Raw genomic sequence first — 11,138 nt, forward strand, 5'->3', positions numbered from 1 at the left:
AAATCACTTGTCCTGTTGAAAAAATAACTAGCAGTAGTAGAAGATGATATTTACCTCATCAGAAATCCTGGGAATTGTTTGTGTGCCTATTAACTATGGCAGTGTGACTAGTAATACTTGAGCATGAATTGCACTATCTGGAAGAGAGTTAAGAGGCCTGTAAGGAAAAAGAGTGTGGAAACTTTTGCCATTTGTTATCTCTTGCATCTCTGATCATTTTTCAATGCTACAGCACTGGCAAAAAACAAAATTATAACCTATCAGACACAGAGAACTACATAAACTTGTTGCTTTTAGTACCTCTTCAATGGTAAGTGGAAGTCCCAGCCTGTCACAAGGATTACAGACAGAGAAAATAATTATAGAAGTTTCTCATGTGCTACAGGCAATTTCATAATGTAAAATTTTCAGACTCTATAAATCCTTCAGAAGACATGTTTTAGAAGTCAGAAAATTGAAGTGGTTAGAAGCCACTGGCATACATCTGTACACAATTCCCTAAAAATTGAAAATATTTAAAAATGTGGCAGATCAATAGTCTAGAAAAGACATACTAAAACTTAAATTAAATTAAATTAAAAATACTGAATCTTACATTCAGCTATTACATATTTCTTTTAATCTAGCTTTTTATTTATATATTATGATAGCAGCTGAAAACTAACTTTAGAATCCATCATTTCAATCCTTGAGCTATGAAAGCAGACTACCCAAAACACAATCACAGTAATGGAGCAATCTTAGTGCGTGTACCCTGTTGCAGGCTGTATTCGGCTTCATCAGTGTTTCTCCTCATTGCAGTGTTCAGGAATATTTAACTCAATATTATATATATTCAATGAAATAGCTGATATTTCTTTTTTTCTGCAAATTGGAGCTAATTATTAATCAGAGAACAAAGAAACTATCTCCTTAGATCGACATAGGACTAGGTAGTGCAAATCTGGGGCAAACTCGAGGAAAAAATATAGCAGAGCCTCTCTTCTGTGGCACATTTCCTGCTTTCTTTACTTCATTTAAGCCACCTGTGATGGCCCTGACTGTGGCATGACTGGGGACAACATCATGTGACATCTGCTTTAAGTGTTATTCATTCATAATAACCTAATTAGAAGCTTTGGAAGCAAAGAGGCAGTAAATCGTAGTAGCATTTATTAAATAAGTCTCCTGTCCCTGGAATGAGGCACACCCAAGCCCCTTCTGCACTACACAAATGATGCCCCTGGTTTAATCCACTGTATCAGTTCCCTGAGGGCATAGCTTTTTTTTTTTTTTTTTTTTGTAAAACCTCTTTTAGCAGGATTTTGAAGCAGATGAGGTGGTGTACAGTGCCTTTGGGGTTTGAGATGCATTTTTTTCCAAGTGGTTTGGTGACCTGACCTGGTTAGCTGAACATCCACTGCTTTGTAGTAACTTGCCTATTTAATTCTTCCCTTTCTAAAGGGTGGAGAACATGGCCATGCGGCTGGAAGAAGTAAACGAGAGAGAGCACTGCATGAAGGCCTCTCTGCAGACTGTTGACATCAGGCTTGCTCAGCTGGAAGACATGATGGGACGAATGGTGACTGCCTTTGAAAAGATGGCTGGCATTGAGAGAGGTGAGACAACTAAGATCCGATCCAGGACCTCATCCGACTGTACTGATGCAGCCTACATTGTGAGGCAGAGCAGCTTCAACAGTCAGGAAGGAAATGCCTACAAGCTTCAAGAGAGCATTGATCCCGCAGGAGAGGAGTCCATGTCTCCAACGTCACCTACGATCACACCCCGCTTGCGAAGCCATTCCTTCTATGCAACAAATATAAAGGACAAGTGTGGGTTGGAAAAGCTGGAAAGCATTTTTAAGGAAAGACCTCCAAGCCTGCATCGGGCAATCAGTTCCCACTCAATAGCAAAAGAAGGAAAGGCTCCTTTACCCCCTACTAGCACTTTGTCAATCGCCCCAGACTCCAGAAGACCTTCATCTTGTATAGACATCTATGTTTCTGCCATGGATGAGATGCATTCTGACACAGAACCTCTCGAGAGCTCCATAAATATTCTTGGTCCTGAAGATGCAGCTCTGCCAGCTCACATAACCTCTTCCCTTTTAACTGATAGTGCATACATCAGCAGTACAGCTGGTGAAAAGATCTCTGGCAGGAGTCTTGATTATGAGGAAACTTCTGGAATAGAAACAAGAGCATTTTCTTCAGACTATTCACAAATCACAGACTGCCAAATCCCATGGGATTCAGACCCTCCCTTGTATCATACCTTAGAGCGATCAAAAAGCAGTCGTTACCTGGCTACTACTCCATTTATTCTGGAGGAAACACCAATTGTGAAATCTCACAGCTTCATGTTCTCTCCTTCTCGAAGCTACTTCAGCAGCCTTGGCGTCCCAGTCAAAACAGCAGAGTACACAAGTATTACAGATTGCATAGACACAAGGTGTGTGAGCGCTCCCCAGGCCATTGCAGAGAGGGCCAGTTTCCCTGGAAGCCTCCGGGGCAAAGTGGAAGACTTGGGAGGCTGCCACCCAGAGAGAGAAGCTGAACTAACTCACCCAAGCTCTGATCATGAGGATAACGAGGTCAAAGACAAGAAGGGAATCCCCTTATCTCCTCAAGACAGCAGTGCTACAACAACTCTGCCCAACAGCATCCCGCTCCCAAAGATAGAGCGAGCCAACAGCTACTCTGCAGAAGAGCCCAGCGTGTTGTATGCACAGCACACACGGAAGAGCTACTCCATCAGTGACAAACTTGACAGGCAGCGAAACACAGCTGGCCCACGGAACCCCTTGGAGAGGAGCAAGTCCTCAAGGCCAGAGAGCAAAGGGGACAACCCGTCCACGAGGAGACTGTCAAGAACTGAAGCCTTCTGCAGCTTTGAAAGCAAGCACAGCTAGGCTTATACAAAGCTCACCAGCAGTCTAAGGGTCCTCTGCTTTTCAGTCTGTTTTTCTTAGTGGAATTTTTTAAAAACCCTCACATCACCCTGTGTTGAGTCCAATTGGCATTAGCCACGGGTCAAGGGAGCACATTTTCAATCTCAGCACCACCACTGACGTACTCCATCTTGACCCAATTGACATTTGCACTTAAGAAAAAAGGGAGGGATGAAAGCTTTACAAAACCTTCAGTAAACAAGAGGAATAAACAAGACCCCTTAATGAAGTCAGAAGATTTAGATTAATAGCTCCAGATATCTGCCTTTTATTAGAGGGTATCCTAAGACCTTTTATCATTATTCAAGTTTTTAAGATGCAGGAATTAACTGGCAAAAAAGAGATGTACAAATTAGATGTTCCAAACTTCAATCACAACTTCTTTTTCATCTATGTCACCATTGTGATGACTAGTGAAAGCATTTGTTATTTCTGTAGGAACTGGCAGCAAAAAACCCTATAGTCTCCGAAGTCCCTTGCATCCCATATTTGTGGAAATGAAGAAAGATGAACACAACAACAACTATAAATGTTCACTTGTCTCCTTTTGTATCAACTTCTAGTGCCACAGAAAGTTTATATTTTCAAGAGTGGAAAGGGAAATGAAATGCCTTTTTTACTGCAACTTAAATGGAAGAATTTATGTTAAAATGTCAGGTGATTTCCTGTGTAAAACAGGCATTCTAGATTCTAGCACAGGTGAGCAAGCTCAGGATGAATGTAATTAAGTGGAATAGTATATATTTATTTTTTTACCACATTTGTCATCAGTATGTTGTCTCACTAAATCAAAGGATATAATGAAACAGTAAGAATAAGATGATCAGAGCAGAGCATAGTAATAGTGTCCAGTTCTCATGGCTCAGTTGAATTATATATATAAATTGGGGAGATTTATCCACCATGCTGCTACCAGGTTCTTCTTGCTGTTTCATTTGAGCTGCCGATTCTTCACATCATTCCCCCACCTATAAAATTCACACCTTTTTCCCCTTTTTTTTCATGTGAACATAGCTGTATTTGGACTTTTTAAATTATATAGGATTTATCAAGAAGTCTGAATCCAGATTCATGTAATTAGACTGAAGCTGCTTAAAGGGAAGTATTTTTGGCAGAGCACTGGAAAACACTAGAATTTCTATATGCTTCTAAGGTAAGTAAAAGAACCAAAGTGAAACTGCAAGTGTCTGTAAGCAGCAAAAGCCATCAGTTGTGAGTAGGCATCCACCGTTCATCAGCCCAGCACACAGTGAGCGCTGTCAGTGGGAAAGCATGTCTGAAGGGTAGTGCAGGTACGGGCTTTGGGTGAAGACAAGTGTAACTCCACTGACGCCACCCATGTTCCGAGGGCCCACATTGTCAGCAAGAGTTTCAAACTTCTCACGAGGCAGTGTCCGGTGGTCACAGGTGGAAGGGAAAACAGAAGACTGGAAAAGGGTGGAGAAGCATAAGCTGCAACTGGAAAAACAATTCACATGCCTTTATGATGGCACAACTTTTAAACTTTTGAAAAGTTGACACTAGTGCTATCAGAAGTTAAAATATCTCAACAGTTACCAATATCTATGTGGAAGCAGCTCCTTTTTGTTATTAAAAATTAACATTTGTGAGTGGGGAACATATTTCACATTATTTAAATTGAATTAGGCAGCTTTGAGAATACAAGCTGATATTTTCTCACCGAGTCCTCACCCGGGGAGACTCTGAGCACCATCTGAGAGTTAAGTCCAAAAGGCGACTAATCCAGACAGAAAAATAATCATCAGCCTCAAGAAAAGAGTCAAAGAAGGTGAAAACATTTAGTTAACAAGTCACTGCGTTGGAAGTTCAGGAAACAAGGAAATGCAGCAAGGGGATGTTAAGAACAATGTGTTTCACACTTCCTGCACCAACGTGTTCCTTGCTTTCTTGTGTTTGATCAGGCTTTCAGTGAACTAAACTCCACCAAGACACCATGTTTATGCAATTGCCTTGCAGGCCATGTGCAGCATTACAGTCACATGGTGATATCAAGAAAGGTCAGAAACCTTTCTGTGCATTATGAAGCATGCTTGTGGCAGGCTGATTGTTGAACAATAGCAAAATGCCCAAGGGCAAAGGAACTTGTGTTTAACAATATGCTTCAAATGTGCCAACCTTCTGTTAGCAGCCTTTTCCTAAGGCTTCTCCAAATCTATCTATCTACGGAGAGTAGAGGGGGATATTCTTACTTCGTTTTCTTTGTTACTTTTATGAATGTCTGCTAAAACTGTTGTGGACTCTTTCATCTTCATTGTATTACTGGTCTACTCAAGAGGAATTTCAGATTCATTAGAAATTCCTCGACAGTGCTTAGTGAATTAGGGATAGGGCTCTCCTCTGGGGTAGATTCCATTGGTTACTTTGTCAGGGTAAAGAAATTTGCCAAGCCTAGAAGCTGTATAAATATTTAGGATACAGCACCTTATTGATCTGGAGCACACATTCCAGGCAAAATGAAACAGAACACTTTATTTACCTCTTAAAATTTGCCATTATATATAAAATATAAATTCAGATGTTAAAAGTGTGATTGCAAGAGGTCAGAGCACTACTTTTCCTGAATGTTTCCCATTTATTCTACAATGTGATGTCTATAGAATATATTATGATGGATGTTAGATTATTTTATTTTCACCTGGTTTTTACACATTGCATCAAACAGCTCCTTTTTGAATTTGATGATAAAACATTCCCATTTCTTGTGATGGGACCAGACTTCCCATTCTCAATATTATGACCATTTAGTGAGATAGAAGTCTCATCATCCATCATTATGTAGCTATAGCATGTGCCATATGATGTATTCTGTATCAAAGGATAGCTTATGAAATAGAAACATATGTAGTTGTGACATGTGGTAAATATTAGTGAACGTTACAGGACAGTTTTAATATCTCATTACATGGTCTTGTTTGTAAATCTGTAACATTCAATAAAATAGCACATGTTGCATCAAACATTAAGTTCCACTATCCAATTATTAGCTTATGTATGGAATATGCATTTCTGGTCACGGTGTGTAAGTTTGGTGTGTTTCGCACATTTCTTTGTATAGCTCCACTTTAACGTCTGTATGGGCTGATGTATAAACCTCTAACAAGCCACTGTGGGCTGTGACAAATGAGTTGTGACAGTGTGAAAGACAAACTGGCATGTTATGCAAAAGATTATAAGATATATGAACTTTAATAATATTTTAAAACTCAACTGAGCTTAGCTGTTTGTTTACATATGCTGGTTGACTGAGGAAGCAATGTGCAGTATTTTATAAATATTTTCCTATAGTAATCCATTCTGTTGTTTCCAGTTTAAGTGATTCTATTCTACAGTTGGGGTATACACTTGTCCTAGGTATTGTATTATAGCACATTATTCTTTCACAATAATAATGTGATATGACTGAAGTAGTTTCTCTTTCCTAAAGTCCAGTCTTTTTTTGTGTCAAAGAAAATGCATGCATTGTTCCATGAGTTTCTTTGGACTGCTAGGAGACTTAACATTTTGCTATTGCCTGCCTGTAAAGATGAATCCAGTTAGGAATGAATTCAAACTTTTGGATGTTTACATTATTTCCATTATTTTTGACCTTTAGCAAAGTAAGTGATTTTTTTATTATTTTTAAAAGACAACTGTATTTTATGAAATTTGAATACTCAACACAAAATGCGAACCTACAGCAGTGCTCAGACATTTGGCTCTCTCTTTTTTTTGGAAGAGATCAGGTGCTACACTATTTTCTTAGCACAAGTGCCAGTTAACAAATGGCAGTGAGGGGATAATTTGAAAATACAATGAAAAACCAAAACATCCATTCATCTACATAAGGAAATCCCTCTGGATTCCAGACATAGATTACTTTTTTTTTTTTTTTTTAGTTTTCCATTTATAGATTTTTTGGTAAAAAATACCAACGAAACCGATTTGTACCTTTTGCGGAAAGGATAGCCTTTTGTCAGGGGATAAATATCTTAGTTAGGTATATTTTTTGTATGAGAAGAAAACGATTTGTTTCTTAGAAACTGTCAGTGCATGGAAAATGTGAAAAAGTATGTGAATAACTGCTCAAAAAAAAAAAGTGCTGGTAGCAGCACACAGCCTTAGTCCAATGACTGCAGTGGGCATAAGCCAGTATCTGTCCTGAGAGCAGACATCATCAGAGGTATTAGAGTGAGCCAGTGAAACAAAATTCCCTGTAAACTCGTGGTGCAGGTTTTCAAAACAAGCATAAATGTCTTATGACATTGCTCAGGTTAAACAGTGAAGTGGATCTGATAATCATCCAAAGGGAAAGTGTGAGAGGGTTTTTCCTGGATTTCTCTTTGAACACTTAAGTAGTTGTGATGTCTTTCCCTGATTTAAAATGGTAATTTATTTGCATTTTTTGCACAAATATGCATATTTGGTTCAACAAAGGCCACATTTTCAGTTCTGTCGAGAGATACTAGATATAGACCATCTTCTTCAAAACAAATGGGTAAGATTCCTAGCATGAATTTTCCCTTCAACCACCTTAGATAAAATCACAGTCCAAACTGGGACGAGAAGTGAAACATTGAGGGTGTCTGCTTACCTAGTGAAACCATTCACTACTGTAAATGGAATTCACTGTCCTTGCCACACATTGGCATAGGAGCAGTAGTATTGGATATAGAGGGACTTTGTTTCTGCACCCAGCTTTTTAGCCAGTCATACATTTCATACAGAACTCTACAGGTCACACAGGCTTCTTGTCTCCATGATGGACTACAATTATGGTCTTACTAATGCTGGTGCAAATCTGCAGAAAATCCACTGATTTCAGTGGCATACTCTGACTTCTGTCAGGAGATGGATTTATTCTGCATTTCTAACTCAATATTACTTTGAGTCATGGCATGGATTACACTATATCATCTTAAAGTTGGAGGTCTAATGATGGAGCCATTGAGCCAGTCTGGTTGTGAAACAGTCTCTGACCTTTTAATTTTTGCTGTATGCTTTCAGATCATTCATAGAGCCACACAATACTTACTTCAAAAGGCTGTTAGGTAAAAACACTTGATTATTAAATTGCTGCTGTTTCTGCTGCAGGGAAGTGATAACTCTTGTTTATTGTAATATCTAGGAGGGAGGGGGAAGGGAAAGAAGAGGAAGTTGGATGTGAAATACCAGTTTTATGCCTGCACAAGAGTAAATTGTATTAAAGTTTTATCTTTTTTCCACCACTGCAGTTGTTGTACATGACGAGAGTCTATTTGCTGCTACTGCTGTCTGGAACAGTGTTTGCAATATTCTATACTAATAGCTATTTAATCATTTATTATTTGGGCTATCATTTGTAAGTGTATAACAATCATTTATAAAGGGATAAAAATTACTAAAATGTTATTTTAAACAAACTCCTACTAATACAAAGCTTTTCAAGTATGATTTGTCTAAATGTAAATAACTAGGGAAAACGGTCCTTTCCAAAGGTCTACTGGATTCACATTGCACTTTTAGACTGTGTTTAGATGCATAATAAAAAGCAGAAGTTGGCAATTACTACAGTAGAACTTTCTGAAATTTCTGTAACAATTGTTTTGCAATAAAAAAGATATGTAGATCAAAACATCTGTTCTTGCTGGAGCATTTATGTTCATTTGCTTTCAAGGCAGTAAAGTAGTGATGCAGCGGTAGCTGCTTTTCTCTAAGATCTCTCACTGTTCTAACTTTTTACAGACTTACAGGAAACCAAAATATTACTATGCTGCACACAGGCCTTTTGAATATTGCAAATTATTTCCGCCTCTTAGATCAGATTTCATTCAAAGTGTCCCTTATTCTGGCAAATATCAGAACGAAGAAAGAAGTACTTCTCAGTGGGTTTATTTAAAATGAGGGAATAATTTCTTTGCTTTGTCACTACCATTCCAGCAAAGGGGGAACAAAAGCATTGATTGCAGATCCTCTCTATGTTGCATCCACATAGCCTGGAAGAAGTGTGCTCCTTTGTATGGCAACTGGGTGGTATTGCCTACTCTTGCAGCCAGAGAAGCTCCATGAAAAACAAAGGACACCAAGTAATCCACTAGTACCCATGGCTGACTCTGAACTGGCATCTCACCTCCTCAAAAAGAAATCATTGTCTCCCTCTTCATGCAGCTACAGCCAGCTCTGATACATCCTCACAAAAATGCTAAAAAACCACTGCTGACACAAAATCTGTCAAAGTCAGAATCTTCTACCTCTACAAATAAGCCTTCATGGAGATAATATTATCTTTTAGCCAAAGAAAAAAGAAGCACAGGAAAACAAACATCCAATTGAATCAGAAAGATATCAGATACTCAAAACAGTTCTGCATACATCAGTTGTACTTCAGGAGAGGAATGGTTCAGAGAATTGCTCTTTATTTCAGGTATCTAAGAAGGAAATGCTAAACTTTCTGATCAGATTTAATTTCATCCTTTCTCAGGGACTGCCATTCAGTGAAGACTGAAGTTTTCCAAAACAAAAACTAAACCTATGCCAAAGAGTTGTCATTATGCTACTCTCCAGGTAACACTATATCTCTAGTCTCCCTGGGATTTTGATTTTCACAGTAACAAATTTCACCTAAATTCAGCCAATTAGTAAGGAGAAAAAAAAAAAAAAAAAAAAACAACACCCAAAAAACCATCAGTAGCCTTGATTTTCACTCCCATGAGCTGTTATCTTGTAGCCTTTAGGGCAGAGATCTAGTCTCTTAATGTCATTAGTACGCAATGGAAAAGAACTTCATTTAACTTACACCATGATTCATTATCCTCATGACTGAGTGCAGCACAAGCTTAGACTTACACCAGCCCTCACTGATTTTGCATTCAGAGCTCGAATTTACCATATTACACTTCTGGAACAACAAAAAAATATAAGTTCACATGATTCCATTTTGAAATTTTCAAATAACTGATTGTAGTCATAAATACAGTATATTTGGATTATACTTTTGGGAGGCAATAATGACAAGCATTATCTCAGAGAGGGTTGTTTATGTGAAATAATAATAGCAGTCTGTGAACAGTTACAGACATCACGCCTCACATGATACAGGCTGCTGTTGCAGAGAACTGTCGGTGAAACTGCCTTTGCCTTTGCTAGTCTGGATTCCAAACCAGGAAGTTTGACACCTGTGGCAAGACTGCTCTGCTTGTACTACCTTCTAAAACTTAAAAATTTTTAGCTACACCTTTCCCCAGTCAAACATGTAGCCAAAGGTTCAATAGCCACATGGACACCACAGAATCAGTCTCTAGAGATAATAGCTATCCTCACAAAATATTCCAGGGGTTTTTTTGTTCATAGCATGCAAGATGAGAATTTTCTTAAGAAGCTTTGGAAAATAACATATCAAGGCTCTAAGGACATTAGAGAAAATGTTAACACACAATCTTTTTCTTTATTTGAAAGACAAAAAAAAAAAAATCAACTATCAATGCAGCATTTTGCTGGTCACTAATTAAAATCTTGAAACTAAAAAAACACATCTTTAGCAATTAATAAATCTTCTGAAAGTAACAGTAAAAACACTAAATCTGACTGAAGAATTACATTCTGCAAAAACTCCTTAGAAATATTAGTCACAGGTCTGAATTATAACCCACAAGTGCTGAACCACAGCAACTGCATTGTAATTTCTGGAGGAGGGGAGCAGATGAGGGGTGTGTGCACATGATGAACAGGGAAAACAGTCTCAAAGGAACATACAATGAACTCTAAAATTCACATCACTCTCACACTATATGGCAAAGTTCACCTTTTTTTCCCTGAGTGGACATCTGGGGAGCAAACTTGTCAATTGTCAATAGTGTAAGTTTACGATTAATCCATTTCAACTGTGCTATTTATTTTGCTAAGACTATAGCATTCCCTCAGAGAATCATAACTTAGACAAACAACTTGCAGCAACAAAGGCTAATCTGTGCTTCATGTAGAATAAATAGTCCACATCTCAGAGGATCTGATGAGTGGTTTTTGGTGAGTGTCTAAACGGACATTCTGTGTCTTTGCTCCAGTCTTATCTGAGGGGTTGTGACTAGCTGCCCTGTTTCAAGAAAGGACCAAAGTTTCAGAAAACGTAGCCTGGTCCTCAGCTCCCCATGGATTGTTTTCTCCCTGAAATATTTTGGCTTCCTACCCAGAACAGATTGCCTATGTTCCCACCCCAGTTCAGCTAAATCAGAGA

The 11,138-nt window shown here is 38.5% G+C and overlaps 1 protein-coding gene across 9 annotated transcripts in view; it reads left to right on the forward strand.

The window, feature by feature from the left end:
* Positions 1 to 8,545, forward strand: part of TRPM3 (transient receptor potential cation channel subfamily M member 3) — a 413,447-nt gene extending 404,902 nt beyond the window's left edge. For all 9 annotated transcript variants that reach the window (XM_071448697.1, XM_071448692.1, XM_071448696.1 and 6 more), the window contains one exon: positions 1,444 to 8,545. In XM_071448697.1, the coding sequence (XP_071304798.1) occupies positions 1,444 to 2,893 (1,450 nt within the window). In that variant the 3' untranslated portion in view covers positions 2,894 to 8,545. The remainder of the gene's footprint in view (positions 1 to 1,443) is intronic.
* The last annotated feature ends 2,593 nt before the right edge of the window (positions 8,546 to 11,138 follow it).

This window comes from Agelaius tricolor, unplaced genomic scaffold (assembly GCF_023055355.1).
Source record: "Agelaius tricolor isolate 1412-34295 unplaced genomic scaffold, bAgeTri1.0.p SCAF_27, whole genome shotgun sequence".
NCBI lineage: Eukaryota > Metazoa > Chordata > Aves > Passeriformes > Icteridae > Agelaius > Agelaius tricolor.